At 47.5% G+C, this 12,788-nt stretch overlaps 1 protein-coding gene across 3 annotated transcripts in view; it reads left to right on the top strand.

The window, feature by feature from the left end:
• Window positions 1-12,788, top strand: part of Crcp (CGRP receptor component) — a 55,009-nt gene that overhangs the window by 26,163 nt on the left and 16,058 nt on the right. For all 3 annotated transcript variants that reach the window (XM_063270985.1, XM_039089011.1, NM_053670.3), the window contains exons 2-4: window positions 2,984-3,020; window positions 5,759-5,857; window positions 9,923-10,017. In XM_063270985.1, coding sequence (XP_063127055.1) covers window positions 2,984-3,020; window positions 5,759-5,857; window positions 9,923-10,017 — 231 coding nt within the window. The remainder of the gene's footprint in view (window positions 1-2,983; window positions 3,021-5,758; window positions 5,858-9,922; window positions 10,018-12,788) is intronic.

The raw sequence follows: 12,788 nt of genomic DNA, 5'->3' as shown, positions 1-12,788 counted from the left end.
CATAGCCACAAGCTTGCTGTGCTTACAAGTACACATCACCTTGCCCACCTCTGTGCGAGCTTGTGTAGTTGGGCAGTGACTTGGAATGGCCACCGTCACATTTCCCAATCAGGACAGCAGAGTAGCTTGTGGTTTGGAAGTGACACACACCAGTGACGCAGGGATGGAGCCACTGGCCCTGAAGAGGTCTCACAGGAGCAGTGTTCCTCTGAGAGCATAGCCAATTTAACTCAATTTCCGGCAGAAACAGGAAGCCTGTGGGCTGCTTTCCTGACATGATTTGATTGGACTTTCTAGTTTTTTTTTAAAGACAGGCTCTCATTAGCTCACATTGGTTTCCTACTCTGTGTAGCTGAGGATGAACTTCCCATATTTTTGCCTCTGTCTCTACTGGCTGCCATGTCTGGTACGTTTGGAACCAAGGCCCTGGGGTTGGAGATTTAGCTCAGTGGTAGAGCGCTTGCCTAGCAAGCGCAAGGCCCTGGGTTTGGTCCCCAGCTCCGAAAAAAGAAAAAAAGAAAAGAAAAGAAAAGAAAAGAACCAAGGCCCTTGTGCATGCTAGACAAGCACTCTCCCAGCTGAGCTGTGCCCCATTTCTCCTGGGTTAGGTTCTTTCTGAATAGAATACTCTGTGACTTGGGCACGTAGTCTTTGGGATGAAGCAGGAGATTTGTGAAATCTTAGCTGTTTGCTGAATTACTGATAGCATGTGGCTCTGTGCTCACGTCACTGCGCTGTTGACCTGAGGCCTAAGGTGACCCCTGTGTTAGCTGTGGGAGAGTCCACTGCGGTTGTTGAGCGGGGAAAGCAGCCATCACTCAGGCCCACAGCTCTGAAGTGCTGTGCTAGTCTTTCACCATCTAGACGCCCTCCCGGTGAAGGAGCAGACAGCATCGTGTCCCCTCTAGACTGCTCCACCCGAAGGTTTAGGGTTCTGTCACTAGTCTCCTTTCACCTAGTCTGGTCTCATTTTTCCTAGTCGTCCATCTCTCTGGGGCATCTTACTGTGTGAGCAAGTCCCTTTGATCTCTGAGCCTCAGTTTCATCATCTGTGGAGTTGAAATCATATCAGTAGTTCCTGCATCCAAGAGGTCTCAGTGAGAGGTGGTGTGACCTTTTTCATCTGTTTTACGCACATAGGTGTTTTGTCAACACATATGTCTATATACCATGTGCATGCCTGGTGCCCTTGGAGATCAGAAGAGGGCATAGGATTCCCCCAGAATTGGAATTACAAATGGTTGTGGGCCTCTGTGTATATCTTTGGGATTGAACCCAGGTCCTCTGGAAGAGTGAGTAGTGTTCCTACTGAGTCATCTCGCTAGCTCGAAATAATCTTTTTTTTTAAACATATGAGAGCCCCCATTCATGGAGATCCTAATCTTAAACTCTGTCATTGAGCATCTTTCTGGAGTGAGAAGTTTAGGAGCTCAGGTAAACATAACGACAGTGACATTTCTCAGGCACTTGCAGTGTTCTAGATAATTCCATTATGTGATCTTATAAATGCGTACGGTATAAGCCACACATTGTGGGTGAGATTTATTTACAGAGAGGAAATCACTTTAGAAAAATTCCCATAGCAAATGATGGTATGGGGTTTAGAATCAAGTTGCACTTGAATTTGTTTAAAAAAATATTTATATGTATATGTGCGTGTGTCTGCTTGCCTATGCTCTTGGATGCTGGAAGAGAGTGTTGGAACAAGTTACAGGCAGTTGTAAGCTGTCTGAGGTAGGTGCTGGAAACTGAACTCCATCCCTCTACAAGAGCAACAGGAGCTCATAACCACTGAGCCATCTCTCCAGCTCCCACACTGGACTAAATTATCCCCATATCTTGTTTTAGCTGGGGTAAGCTTGGGGAGAAATTGGCCCAACCAATCTACATCTCTCACTTGGCAGAGAGGAGATCTGAACCTATATATGTCTGGTTTCCAAACCGTGTTCTTAGTTGTCACAGTATACGGGCTCCAGGCTGCTTACAGCAGTGCATCCTCTGCTGGATGCTGTGGAATGGACCAGTTGTGGTCTGTGTCCTTGCTGATAGGATATCTCTGATGCAGTCTTGTGGCATGGATCAGTTGTTATTGGTGGCATAGCTGTGCTCACACAGGATCGGTAACAGTTTGCTTCATCAGCTGTTACACAGGGGAAAAACCAGGCTTTTAGCAACTAGCTATATGACGTCTCTGTGACTCTTTCACAGGCTCCCTGACCCCTGCTGGAGTTCCTAGTGACATTGTCAGTGTTGAAGTACATAGGCCATTTCTGTCAGCATGGCAGGACTCAGGCTGTCCAAGATGCCAGTGATTGATGGTGGTAATGAGACAAGGGTGTTGGCTCAGGACGAATCAGCATTGATTCTCCAGGCATTTCTGATGCTCTTGATACTTACGGACCCTTCTGGAGTGGGGTTCCTTCGAGGGTTTGCCTCCATGTTCTTGTAGCTAACTCGTGTCAGATGTCCGACCCCTCAGCTTCTATCTACATAGATTTGGGATAGCACGGTATCTTAGTCTTCCACGAGGAAATGGATTTGTGATATGCTATGTCTGTAAAGACGGAAGTCTCGGGGCTCAGTGGTTAAGAATAACAAGAACCAGAGTTCAAATCTCAGCACTCATGAGAAAAGTCTGAGCATCGTGCAGACCCCAGCTTTGAGGGGTTCAGTGCCGTCTTCTGGCTTCTGTGCACATACAGGCACAGACTCAACAGGCATGGACATCTACACACCTGTGTAGTGCATGCATACACTCTCATAGGCACATGCACACACAGAAATATTAAAAGGAGAAGGAAAGTTGTCTCTATCTGAGATGGCAGGGCCAGCTAACCACCAGGGCAGGACTTAAGGCATTTCTGGTTTTAGGTTGTTTCCGAATTCCTGAGTGAGATAACTGGGATTGACTAAAGGGTTTATTTTGTAGACACGTAACCTTGAAATGGATGTGAACTGATGACCACTCACTGTCCTTTTGCAGGAAGGATGCGAACGCTGCCCTGCTCAGTAACTACGAGGTAAGGACCCCCATGCAGGCTGTTGTAATTTCTTCTTTTGGTTTAGTCTCTGCTTGTGAAAGATGTTGAATTAGTTTTCTTTAGAGATGAGAACTCATTTGAAGTTTCAGCTTAAACACAGGGCAGGCGGCCCCTGATGGATCTTGGGGTGATCTGAGTTTGGTGAACTACACATGGTTCTTCAGGGAAGCAGAGAAGCCCTGGTTCATAATAGGTACTCTCCTTCTGCAAATCCCAGAGTCTCTGGAGCAGACAGATGTTCTAGAAGGCTGCTGCTTTAGAGTACAGTCCTGCTGTAAAAGACTCTATTAAATGCATAGTCTCTTGGTAATAACCATTCTCTACTTCTCTTTGATTCTCAATGGCTTCAAAGACTCTGATATCCTCATTTTGAGAATAAGAGTTGGGGGTTGGGGATTTAGCTCAGCGGTAGAGCGCTTGCCCAGCGAGCGCAAGGCCCTGGGTTCGGTCCCCAGCTCCGAGAAAAAAGAAAAAAGAAAAAAGAGAATAAGAGTTGAGTTGACTCACCATTGTGAAAGAATGAGCAATAATTTGAGGGCAGATGGAAAGAGGAAGGAGATCTGCGAGAAGGGGTATTAGCATTTTATCTGCCTTCAACTTTGCCTGGGTCTAGTTTGCTGCTAGCAAAGCAGTCTAATAGGACAGCTCCAGGAGTAGAAGGGCCTGCTGATAAATTCTGTCACTTTCCATGTCCCAGGGAGGAGGAGATCTAGGTCTCCATTTTTTACTGTGTTCTCTCTCTCTCTCTCTCTCTCTCTCTCTCTCTCTCTCTCTCTCTCTGTGTGTGTGTGTGTGTGTGTGTGTGTGTGTGTGTCCGCCCACGTGTGTGTGTGCTGTGTACTCTGTGTGTCTGTGTACTCTGTGTGACTAATTCAGTCTGCTGTATTGCTTACTAAAGATTCAGTCTGAGTGCTTGTGGCTTAGCCACAGGAAGGAATGTTCATTTGTCAAAACATTAGCTTTTAAGAGCTTCTCTGTCCTGCTTGGCCCTTGCTTAGTGTTTAGGTGTTTGTTTCACTGGGGAAACATTATGTTCACTGGGTCTCATGCTACTGTTTTTCAAAGGTGGTGGGGCTGGAGGACTATTGGGCGGTGTTGCACAAATGTGCAGTAATGGACTATGAGCTTGTATTTTCCTCCGATCTCTGATCAAAACCTCAGAAACAGGAACACTTGCCTCCAACCCAGCACTAACGTGTCTGTCTATCTGTCTCTGTCTGTGCCTGTGTCTTTGTCTGTCTATGTCTGTCTGTACCTGTGTCTGTGTCTGTGTCTGTGTCTGTCTGTGCCTGTGTCTTTGTCTGTCTATGTCTGTCTGTACCTGTGTCTGTGTCTGTGTCTGTGTCTGTCTGTGCCTGTGTCTTTGTCTGTCTATGTCTGTCTGTACCTGTGTCTGTGTCTGTGTCTGTGTCTGTCTGTGCCTGTGTCTTTGTCTGTCTATGTCTGTCTGTACCTGTGTCTGTGTCTGTGTCTGTGTCTGTGTCTGTGTCTGTCTGTGACTGTGTCTGTGTCTGTCTTTGTCTGTCTGTGTCTGTCTGTGCCTGTGTCTGTGTCTGTCTGTGTCTGTGTCAGGACCCAGGGATTTTGACATTAAGCAAATGGTTTGCCACTGAGCTTTATCCTTGGCTCTTATTTTTTCAATGCTGTGTTACATCATTTGTCTCATGTTCTTTCTGTTATCGAAAGAAATTGTTATACTAGACTGTGTATTAAGCAAAGCCCCTTTAAAATGTTTAGCTTGGGAAAATTTGCTTTCAAATACTCATAAAGGGTTTGACATAAAAGGACTAGTGATATATGATTTAAAAAATTAAATTACATTTTATTTATTCTGTGTGATGTGTATCCCCATTCACATGGAAGACAGAGGACTTGTGGGAATTGGTTTTCTCCTTCTAGCATGTGGGTCCAGGGATCGAACTCAGGTTGCTATGTTTGATAGCAAGTGCTTTTACAGGCTGAGCCTGTGATACATATTTTTAAGTAGTCTTCACAGTTATTTCTTAAGGGTCTTATTTTTTTTTAAAGATTTATTTATTTATTCCGTGTATGTGAGTACACTGTCACTGTCTTTGGACAGACCAGAAAAGGGCATCGGATCCTATTACAGATGGTTGTGAGCCACCATGTGGTTGCTGGGATTTGAACTCAGGACCTCTGGAAGAGCAGTCAGTGCTCTTAACCACTGAGCCATCTCTCCAGCCCAAGGGTCTTATTTTTAATAATATTATTATATTAATAATAGTATATTTTATATATTATAATAATATGGTTCTTCAGAGAAGCAGGGGAGGCTCTGGTTTATAGTAGGTACTAGTAATATGTTGTTGTAGATAATAATATTACATTATTATTTTTATATATCTGTATGTGTATGCACATGTACCCGTAGAAGCCATGGATCCTCTGGGGTTGGAGTTACAGATGGTTGTGAGTAGACTGATTTGCAGGTCCTCTGTAAGAGCAGAAAGCACTCTTAGCCATGTCTGAACCATCTTCCCTGTATTTTAAATAAATGGACGATTTGGACTGACTTAGCTGAGAGCGTCTAAAAGATGTTGTGTGGTTCTAGGATATAATCCTGGGACATAATGCTCTAGACCAGCTGTTGGGAAGCAGGCTGTGGAAAGGAAATGGCCTTACCTGACTGTCTTAAACCCTTGGAAGAGAGACATCTCTCGACTTTACTGACCGATATCTCCCATGGCCCTTCCTAGGTGTTCCAGTTACTGACAGACCTCAAAGAGCAGCGGAAGGAGAGCGGGAAGAACAAGCATAGCGCCGGGCAGCAGAACTTGAACGCCATCACCTACGAGGTAAGCTTGACTGCTCATGGCCTCTGCTTAGGGAAATGGGAGGAATGGGGCCACCTGTTAGTCAGTTAGACAGAATAAAATGTCCTCACTTGTAGACACTAGGTGAACAATTGGGGTTCTCACCTGAACCACTATAAGGTGGTCCCAGTCAGCTGACTGGGATCCTTTTTCTCTCTCTCCGTGGCTGAGAGTCCTGGGAGGCAGGCAGGCAGGCAGGCTGGGAAGCTCTTACAGTGTGCTAGAGTGCTGGTCTGCAGCAGCTTTTCTTTCCTTGGAGGTGACAGCTAGCAGGTGGGAGCTGCAGCGCATGGCGCCCTCTAGTGTCATAACTTCGAGCAGGCTTTCGGTAGTGCAACTTCCAGCTCTGAGTGTTCCAGGTCTTGGGTAGGCCTAGGAAGTCAGGATTCCGCAGCTCCTGGCAGCAGTTGACGTTGTAGCTTCCCAGTAGGACCAGGAATTAGCACTCTTCAGCCCTTGATGGTACCAGCGTTACAATTTGCAGGCCGGGGTGCCTGCCGCCTTTGGCCCTAAACACTTGCTGGCTCTCTGAACTCCTCTAGCAACTGTATACGCCTGCACTTTCTCTTCTCTCAGTCTGTCTGTTCTGAGGCAGGTTCTCACGGAGCCCAGGAGGATTTAGAACTCCCGATCCTCCTGCTCGGACTTCCCAGGCACAGCCCACCACTCCCTGGCTACTCGTGGCTCCTTACACAAGTGTCCTCTGGCCTGAGCCCTCCATCCCTCGAACTCTCACGTCTCTCCTGCTCCCATCTGGGTGCTCTCTTCCCGCTTTGAGGGGCGGCTGCCATTGCTTTTTTGTTGCTGTTGCTGCCAGCCCGAAGCTCTGTGTTTCATCTGTGGTGGTCAGAGCAGCCCGGCCATACCACTTTAGCAGCTTGGCCTCTCCAGCGCCCCACCACTTCCTCAGCTTGAGCTGCCAGCGGCTAGGCAGGTAACACCTCGCTGCTCCACCCCACTGTCTGGGCTGCTGCTTCACTGTCTCTTGCTTCTTCATGCCAGCGCTGCTCGCTGTCCTAGAAATGGAAAAGGAGAAAGCAGTAGCAAATAAGAAAAGAAAAAACCCACACACCACCCAAGAGAAGCACCTTATTGGACCTGTTGCAACCTCAGGGAAGGCAGGCAGCACCGAGGGTGAAGGTGTGTCCAGTGATCTCACCAATGAGCTGAACAGTCTGCTTAGCTAGTTAGAGAAAGGCTGCGTTAGTCAGGGTTCTCTAGAGGAATGGATTTAATGGGATGAAAAAAAGTTCTCTCTCATACACGCACACTGTTAGCTTTAAAACCGTAACAACGGTAGAATCACACCGAGAGCTGAGGACCCTGTAGCCACTTGGCGCTTGAGACTTAGTCCCTCAGCAGGCAGAGTAGTTTTTCCACAATGGCTCTCTGACAGTTGGGGTGGGGGCCACTGGTAGTTGCTCAGTCCACAAGGCTGGGCGCCTAAGTTGTCCCTGTCTGGGGTTGGAAACCCACTCGTTTCCTGGAAAGCTCTGGTCCCTTGTCCACGATGAGAACTTGGAAATGGTTTCTGACATCAGCAATGGGGCAAATTAACTCAGCCACAGGAGGAAGTGGTGTGAGAAGGGCGAGATGAGCTTCTTCCTGCCACGTCCCTTTTTAGCTGGACCGCAAGCGGAAGGTGCCATCCACAATCTGGGTGGGACTCCCCACATCAGTTAAGGCAGTTGGATGCTTCTGTAAGTGAGGCTGCCTGCTCGGGTGAGCTCTAGTGTGTGGCAGATTGCCATTAAGAGCAGCCATGGTAGGGGTGTTTGTCGGCACCTCAGCAGGCCTCTCATGCAGATGAAGGTTTATGTTTGCTCCAATCATAGCCTTGTCTCTCTCATACAAGTCTTAGCAGACCCTCTGCAGGGCCATCAGGGAAGTGCTTTTCCTCTGGCTCCTGTGGGAATGTGTGCAGGATCATCCGGAGTTGATCGTGGCTTGCGGTACCAAAATAAAACCCAGTATAGATTGTTCGAAAGAGTCCTGTGAGGACCCACAGCAAGCAGCAGCGATTGCAGGTCCCCAAGACCTCTAGGGAGACGTCAAAATGGCTACGGTAGCCCACTGACTATTTGACCGATAGTCCTTTAACTCAGTATGGGAGAGCCCAAACTCAGGGATGAAAGTGTCTCCTCCCACAGGATCTTTGCTTATCCATAGGAATGGAGAGAATTAGTGCTTCAATGAGAACAGAAATAACACTGAACGATTTTAACAGTGTCTTAGCAATGCTTAACATCTGTCCAGTGCCCAGGGAGAGGCGGGTCCCCCTCAGGTCCCAGGATAGAAACTATTACATTCACAGTGACAGCTTGCTACAAAGAAAGGGTTAAAATTAGCCAAGAGAATAAAAAGAAACCAAGGATACCCAAGTCATAATTCCCACTGTGGTCACCTAGACTGGGGCCATGTTACTTTCCTACAGTCAGCATGGGGCACAGGCATGGGGCACAGGGAGGCCCCGCTGGGCCTGAGGGCACTGGTCTCACTGCTAGCTAACCCTTGCTCTAAAACTGTACAGATGGGGCCAGCCAGTAAGTTATGCTGATAAGCTTACGACCCAGGGGCCCAGGTGTAGCATTCCAAGGACCTCAAGATCACTACCTACCAGTCTAGGACAAAGGCTAGTTCGCATAAAACTCTCTTTATGCGAACGCAAATTCTTTTTTTCTTCCTCTTTTTAGTTTTTTGAGACAGGCCTTGGCTGGCCTGGAACTCACACACCAGGCTGGTTTGGAACTGATAAAGATCTCTCTGCCCCTGCCCCTGCCCCTGCCCCTGCCCCTGCCCCTGCCCCTGCCCCTGCCCCTGCCCCTGCCCCTGCCCCTGCCCCTGCCCCTGCCCCTGCCCCTGCCCCTGCCCCTGCCCCTGCCCCTGCCCCTGCCCCTGCCCCTGCCCCTGCCCCTGCCCCTGCCCCTGCCCCTGCCCCTGCCCTTGTCCCTGCCTCTTTAGATTTGGGTTTAAAGGCATATATCCCCACCTGGCTGACCAGATTCTTTACTACCCACAAAAAAACCCCAATGCTTTGTTTAAGAAAAAACTTAGAAAATCCAAAAGCATAAAGAAAAAAGGAAGATAGCAAAACTAATTCCTAAGGTTGTTCTCTCCTAATTTGGGAACCGGAAGGTATTACATTAAAGCGATGAGTCAGCGAACACCAAAGCGCCGTGGTTGGGCTGGGAACATAGATAGCTGTATGCCCCAGCCCTTGATGGTCTTGGGGCTGGGGTGATGCCCAGCAGCTGAGCTTACTGCCCTGCAGGGGACCTGAGTTTGGTGTCTGGCACCTGTACTGGGCTGCTCATGACCACCTGTAGCTAACCCCAGTGTCGGGGATCCAGTGTGGCTTTCTTTTTCTGCAGGAACCTGCAGTTCTACAAACATGCACATGCAGACATACAGAGAGACATAACATTTTTTTCTTTTATTGGATTTTTTTATTTATATTTCAAAAATTATTCTCTTTTCCCGGCTACCTGTACATAAGCCCCCATCCCCCTCCCCAGAAACGTAGAATTTAAAAATAAAAAAAAAATACTTAAAATTCTGAAAATTTTAGAATATTAAACTCTAGCACTGCTTTCCTCTTTTCTTACTCAGTTCCTTCTTTCAGGATTTCCTGTGGATGGGTGTTTGCTTGCTGTATGTCTGCACGTGTGTATGCTCGTTTGCCTGTGGAGGTCAGAGGAGGGCATCAGATCCTTAGAGCTGGAGTTACAGCCAGTTGTGAGTCACCACGTAGGTGTTAAGAATTGAAGCCGGCTTCTCTGCGATATGCACTCCTCACCACTGAGCCTTCTCTCCAGCTTATTCAAATTTCTATATCCTAGGGCGTGAAAAGGGTGTTTGACTCCCAGCACCCACGCCAGGTGACTCAGCTGCTTGCAACTCTGGTTTCAGGAGGTCCCGAAGCCTCCATAAGAATCTGTATTAAGCTGCACATATACGCACAGACTCATAAATAAAAATACACCCTTTTTAAAAGCCTCACAATTTCTATAACTTATGCTGCCGTTCTTTTGTGTATTTATTCTTTAGACATTAAAATACATATCGAAAACTCCATGTAAGAACCAGAGTCCGGCGATTGTCCAAGAATTCCTCACAGCAATGAAGAGCCACAAGCTGACCAAGTAAGTTATCCTTAGGAGATGACAGGTAACGAGAAATGCGGTGAGAGCAATGCCTCTGAATAACCGTAAGCAGCAGCCATGTCTGCATTCAGTCGCACTGTGGCCTCAGAGCTGTACACAGTACTGTTTAAGGTAGGATCACGGTGCTGTGGAAAGACAGCTGAGATTGAGACACATGGCCTTGTAGAGCCTCGTCGTGCTTACCTCAGAGGCTTTTCTTAGGGTCCCAGTTCACAAAGCCCTTTCCCGCCTGTCGTGACAGCTAGACTAGAGTAAAAGGTTCAGGATTGGAGCACTGAGTTGAGAGTATAGTTACCTAGCATGGCTCGGGGTTTCATCTCCAGCACTGTTGGGTGCAGGAAAAAGCAGCGTTTGCTTTCTATAAGGTCGATCGATGAAGTCATGTGACACTTGTGTGCTTGAGGTAGAAGCGGCTTGATTATAGTCTGTCTGAACATTAGGTGCCTACCAGCACCTTTTCTTGGCCCTTGATATGTGAGTTTAGTTTACGAAAGCTAAAAACACAGATTAAGGGTTTGCATTAGGAGAAAACCTTCCCGTGTCTTTAGGATCAGCGCTAGGGTTGATAACTTCCAAAAGTTGCTCTGTAACCCGCTGTCTGTTTGCTCAGTGTTTTGGTGTTGGATGATTGATTCTGGGGATCAGCCCGAGGCCTCACACGTGCTAGGGGGGTATTACTGAGTCACTGATCCACTGAGCCCTCCCGCTTTGTCCTGTCCCTCAGGATGACGGCGGCTCACACAGTGCTAAGTTCTCTAAAGAACACTGAACACAAACATCTTCTAAGCGTGTGTGTGTGTGTGTGTGTGTGTGTGTGTGTTTAAGTGTGTGTGTTTAAGTGTGTGTGTTTAAGTGTGTGTAGTTGCCCTTGGAAGCTACAAGAGGACATCAGATCCTTTGGAGCTAGAGTTCCAGAGGTTTGTGGGTGCTGAGATCTAAACCCTGGTCCTCAGGAAGAGCAGCCAGTATTTTTATTTAACCACTGAGCCATCTCTCCAGTGCTGTGTCCACGCCCTTCATCCCCTCCCCCTTTGGAATGACGTCGTCTTGCTAGAACTACTGGTCGTCCATTCATTTCAAGGCTGCTTACCTTTGTTTTATGTTGTAGTAGCTGACGTCTCTGATAATTCCAAGATCCCTGAGTTAGCATGAGTTTGCTATCTCTCCCTTTCCTTTGAAAATAAGTCATATTTTCCTGGTTGAAATAACTTTGTAAATTGTATCCTGGGCCTTTTGACTATTATGTTCAGATGGTTTAGACTGGCGATCCCGTCAAAGCCTTGGTTAATGTTGCCCTTCGTTTTGTGGTGTGTAGCCAAACTTCCGAGGGTTTTCATTGCTAACCCTGGCAATAGGCACTAATAAGTATGGTGGTTGCTTTTAAAAGTCATTTTAATTATTCGAATGTGTATGTCTGTGTGTCAGTAAGTTCAGGTGAGTGCAGATGCCCCAGGATTCCAGAGGCTTGGGCTCCTGGAGCCGGAGTGACAGCCAGGTGATTGTGAACTGCCTGACAGGAGTGCTGGGAACTGAACTCGGGTCCCCTGCATTCTCTTAATCCCTGAGCTTCTCATGATTGGATTTCAAGTCCTTTCCAGCTGTTCGTGTGGACTATCTGGATATGGTCCCTGTGTCTTTTCCACGGTGGAGAGCGGGCTTGGCGTGGCTGAGGCTCCAGGCTCCAGCACCAGTATTGCTCCCCACCCCGAGAAAAGAAGACCCCTATAAAATAGGAACCAGTTTGCAGATTGATTCAAATTAGTTGTAGTCTACATAAGCTGAAAGGACGCTTCAATAGAGCATTATTGGCTCCCTTTCCCAATCTGCTGTCTTCAAACTAATTATCTATCATATTGGGCAAGAGCCCCTGGCAGTGCTGTAAATGGCCAGTAGAGGGATCCAGTAAGCTTCTTTCACTGGGGCTGGCTTCTGTCTTTTGGCCTGTGTGGCTGCGTGCCAACTAGGACAGGCAGTGCATTCTCAAACGGAGCCATGTCTAACAGAGGAGCTGCTGGCATGTTCTTCCAATCTCACATTTGACCTTGAAGTCACCTTCTTTCTGTTTTGCTCCAGGGATTATTTGTGTGGCTATCTTCACTGCTGGAGTCCTTGAGGGCAGGCCAGGAGACATGTTCTGTTTGACTTGGCATAGATATCAGAATACAGTTGGAGATCAACTCCAAGTCACTCTGGCACTGTGTGTTAAGTAGTTGTTTTTATTTAGTGTGTTACCCGAGTTTCCACCCAAAACTGATCCTTTAACATTTTACATTGGCCCTGCACTCTCTGTTTCTCAGTATCTGACTCACAGTCCCTAGTCCTGTCCTGAGATCACCGCTGTAAGGCACACAGCTCTGTGGAATGACCCTTGCTTTTACAGCCGGCTCACTTGGGTCTGCAGTCATTCTGAGCATCTTCTGTTCTGCACACGTTATTCCATGGCTTTAACACCGTAGATTTGGGACGTGTACCTCAGACCAGCCAAGCCCAAGTACAGATGGCAGATTCTCAGGTTTCCCTAGTTGCCTAACCAGATCTGCTCTCAGAACATAAACTCCTGCTGCTTACCTCCTTGGAGTTCCCACAAGCTTCAGGGTTTCCCCAGCCCTTCCTTTGCTTGCCCATCAGAGTACATCTGCGTTATGCCGTCTGACTCTCTCAGTGCTGTGATGGAGAGGCTCTGACTGTCTGTTTTAGGGCATACTGTTTTGTTTATAAGTGGAGATGGTAAGATGAAGGAAGTCTCTGGA

Source organism: Rattus norvegicus, chromosome 12, assembly GCF_036323735.1.
Source record: "Rattus norvegicus strain BN/NHsdMcwi chromosome 12, GRCr8, whole genome shotgun sequence".
In the NCBI taxonomy this organism is placed as follows: Eukaryota; Metazoa; Chordata; class Mammalia; order Rodentia; family Muridae; genus Rattus; species Rattus norvegicus.
This window is presented reverse-complemented; position numbering and strand designations above follow the sequence as displayed.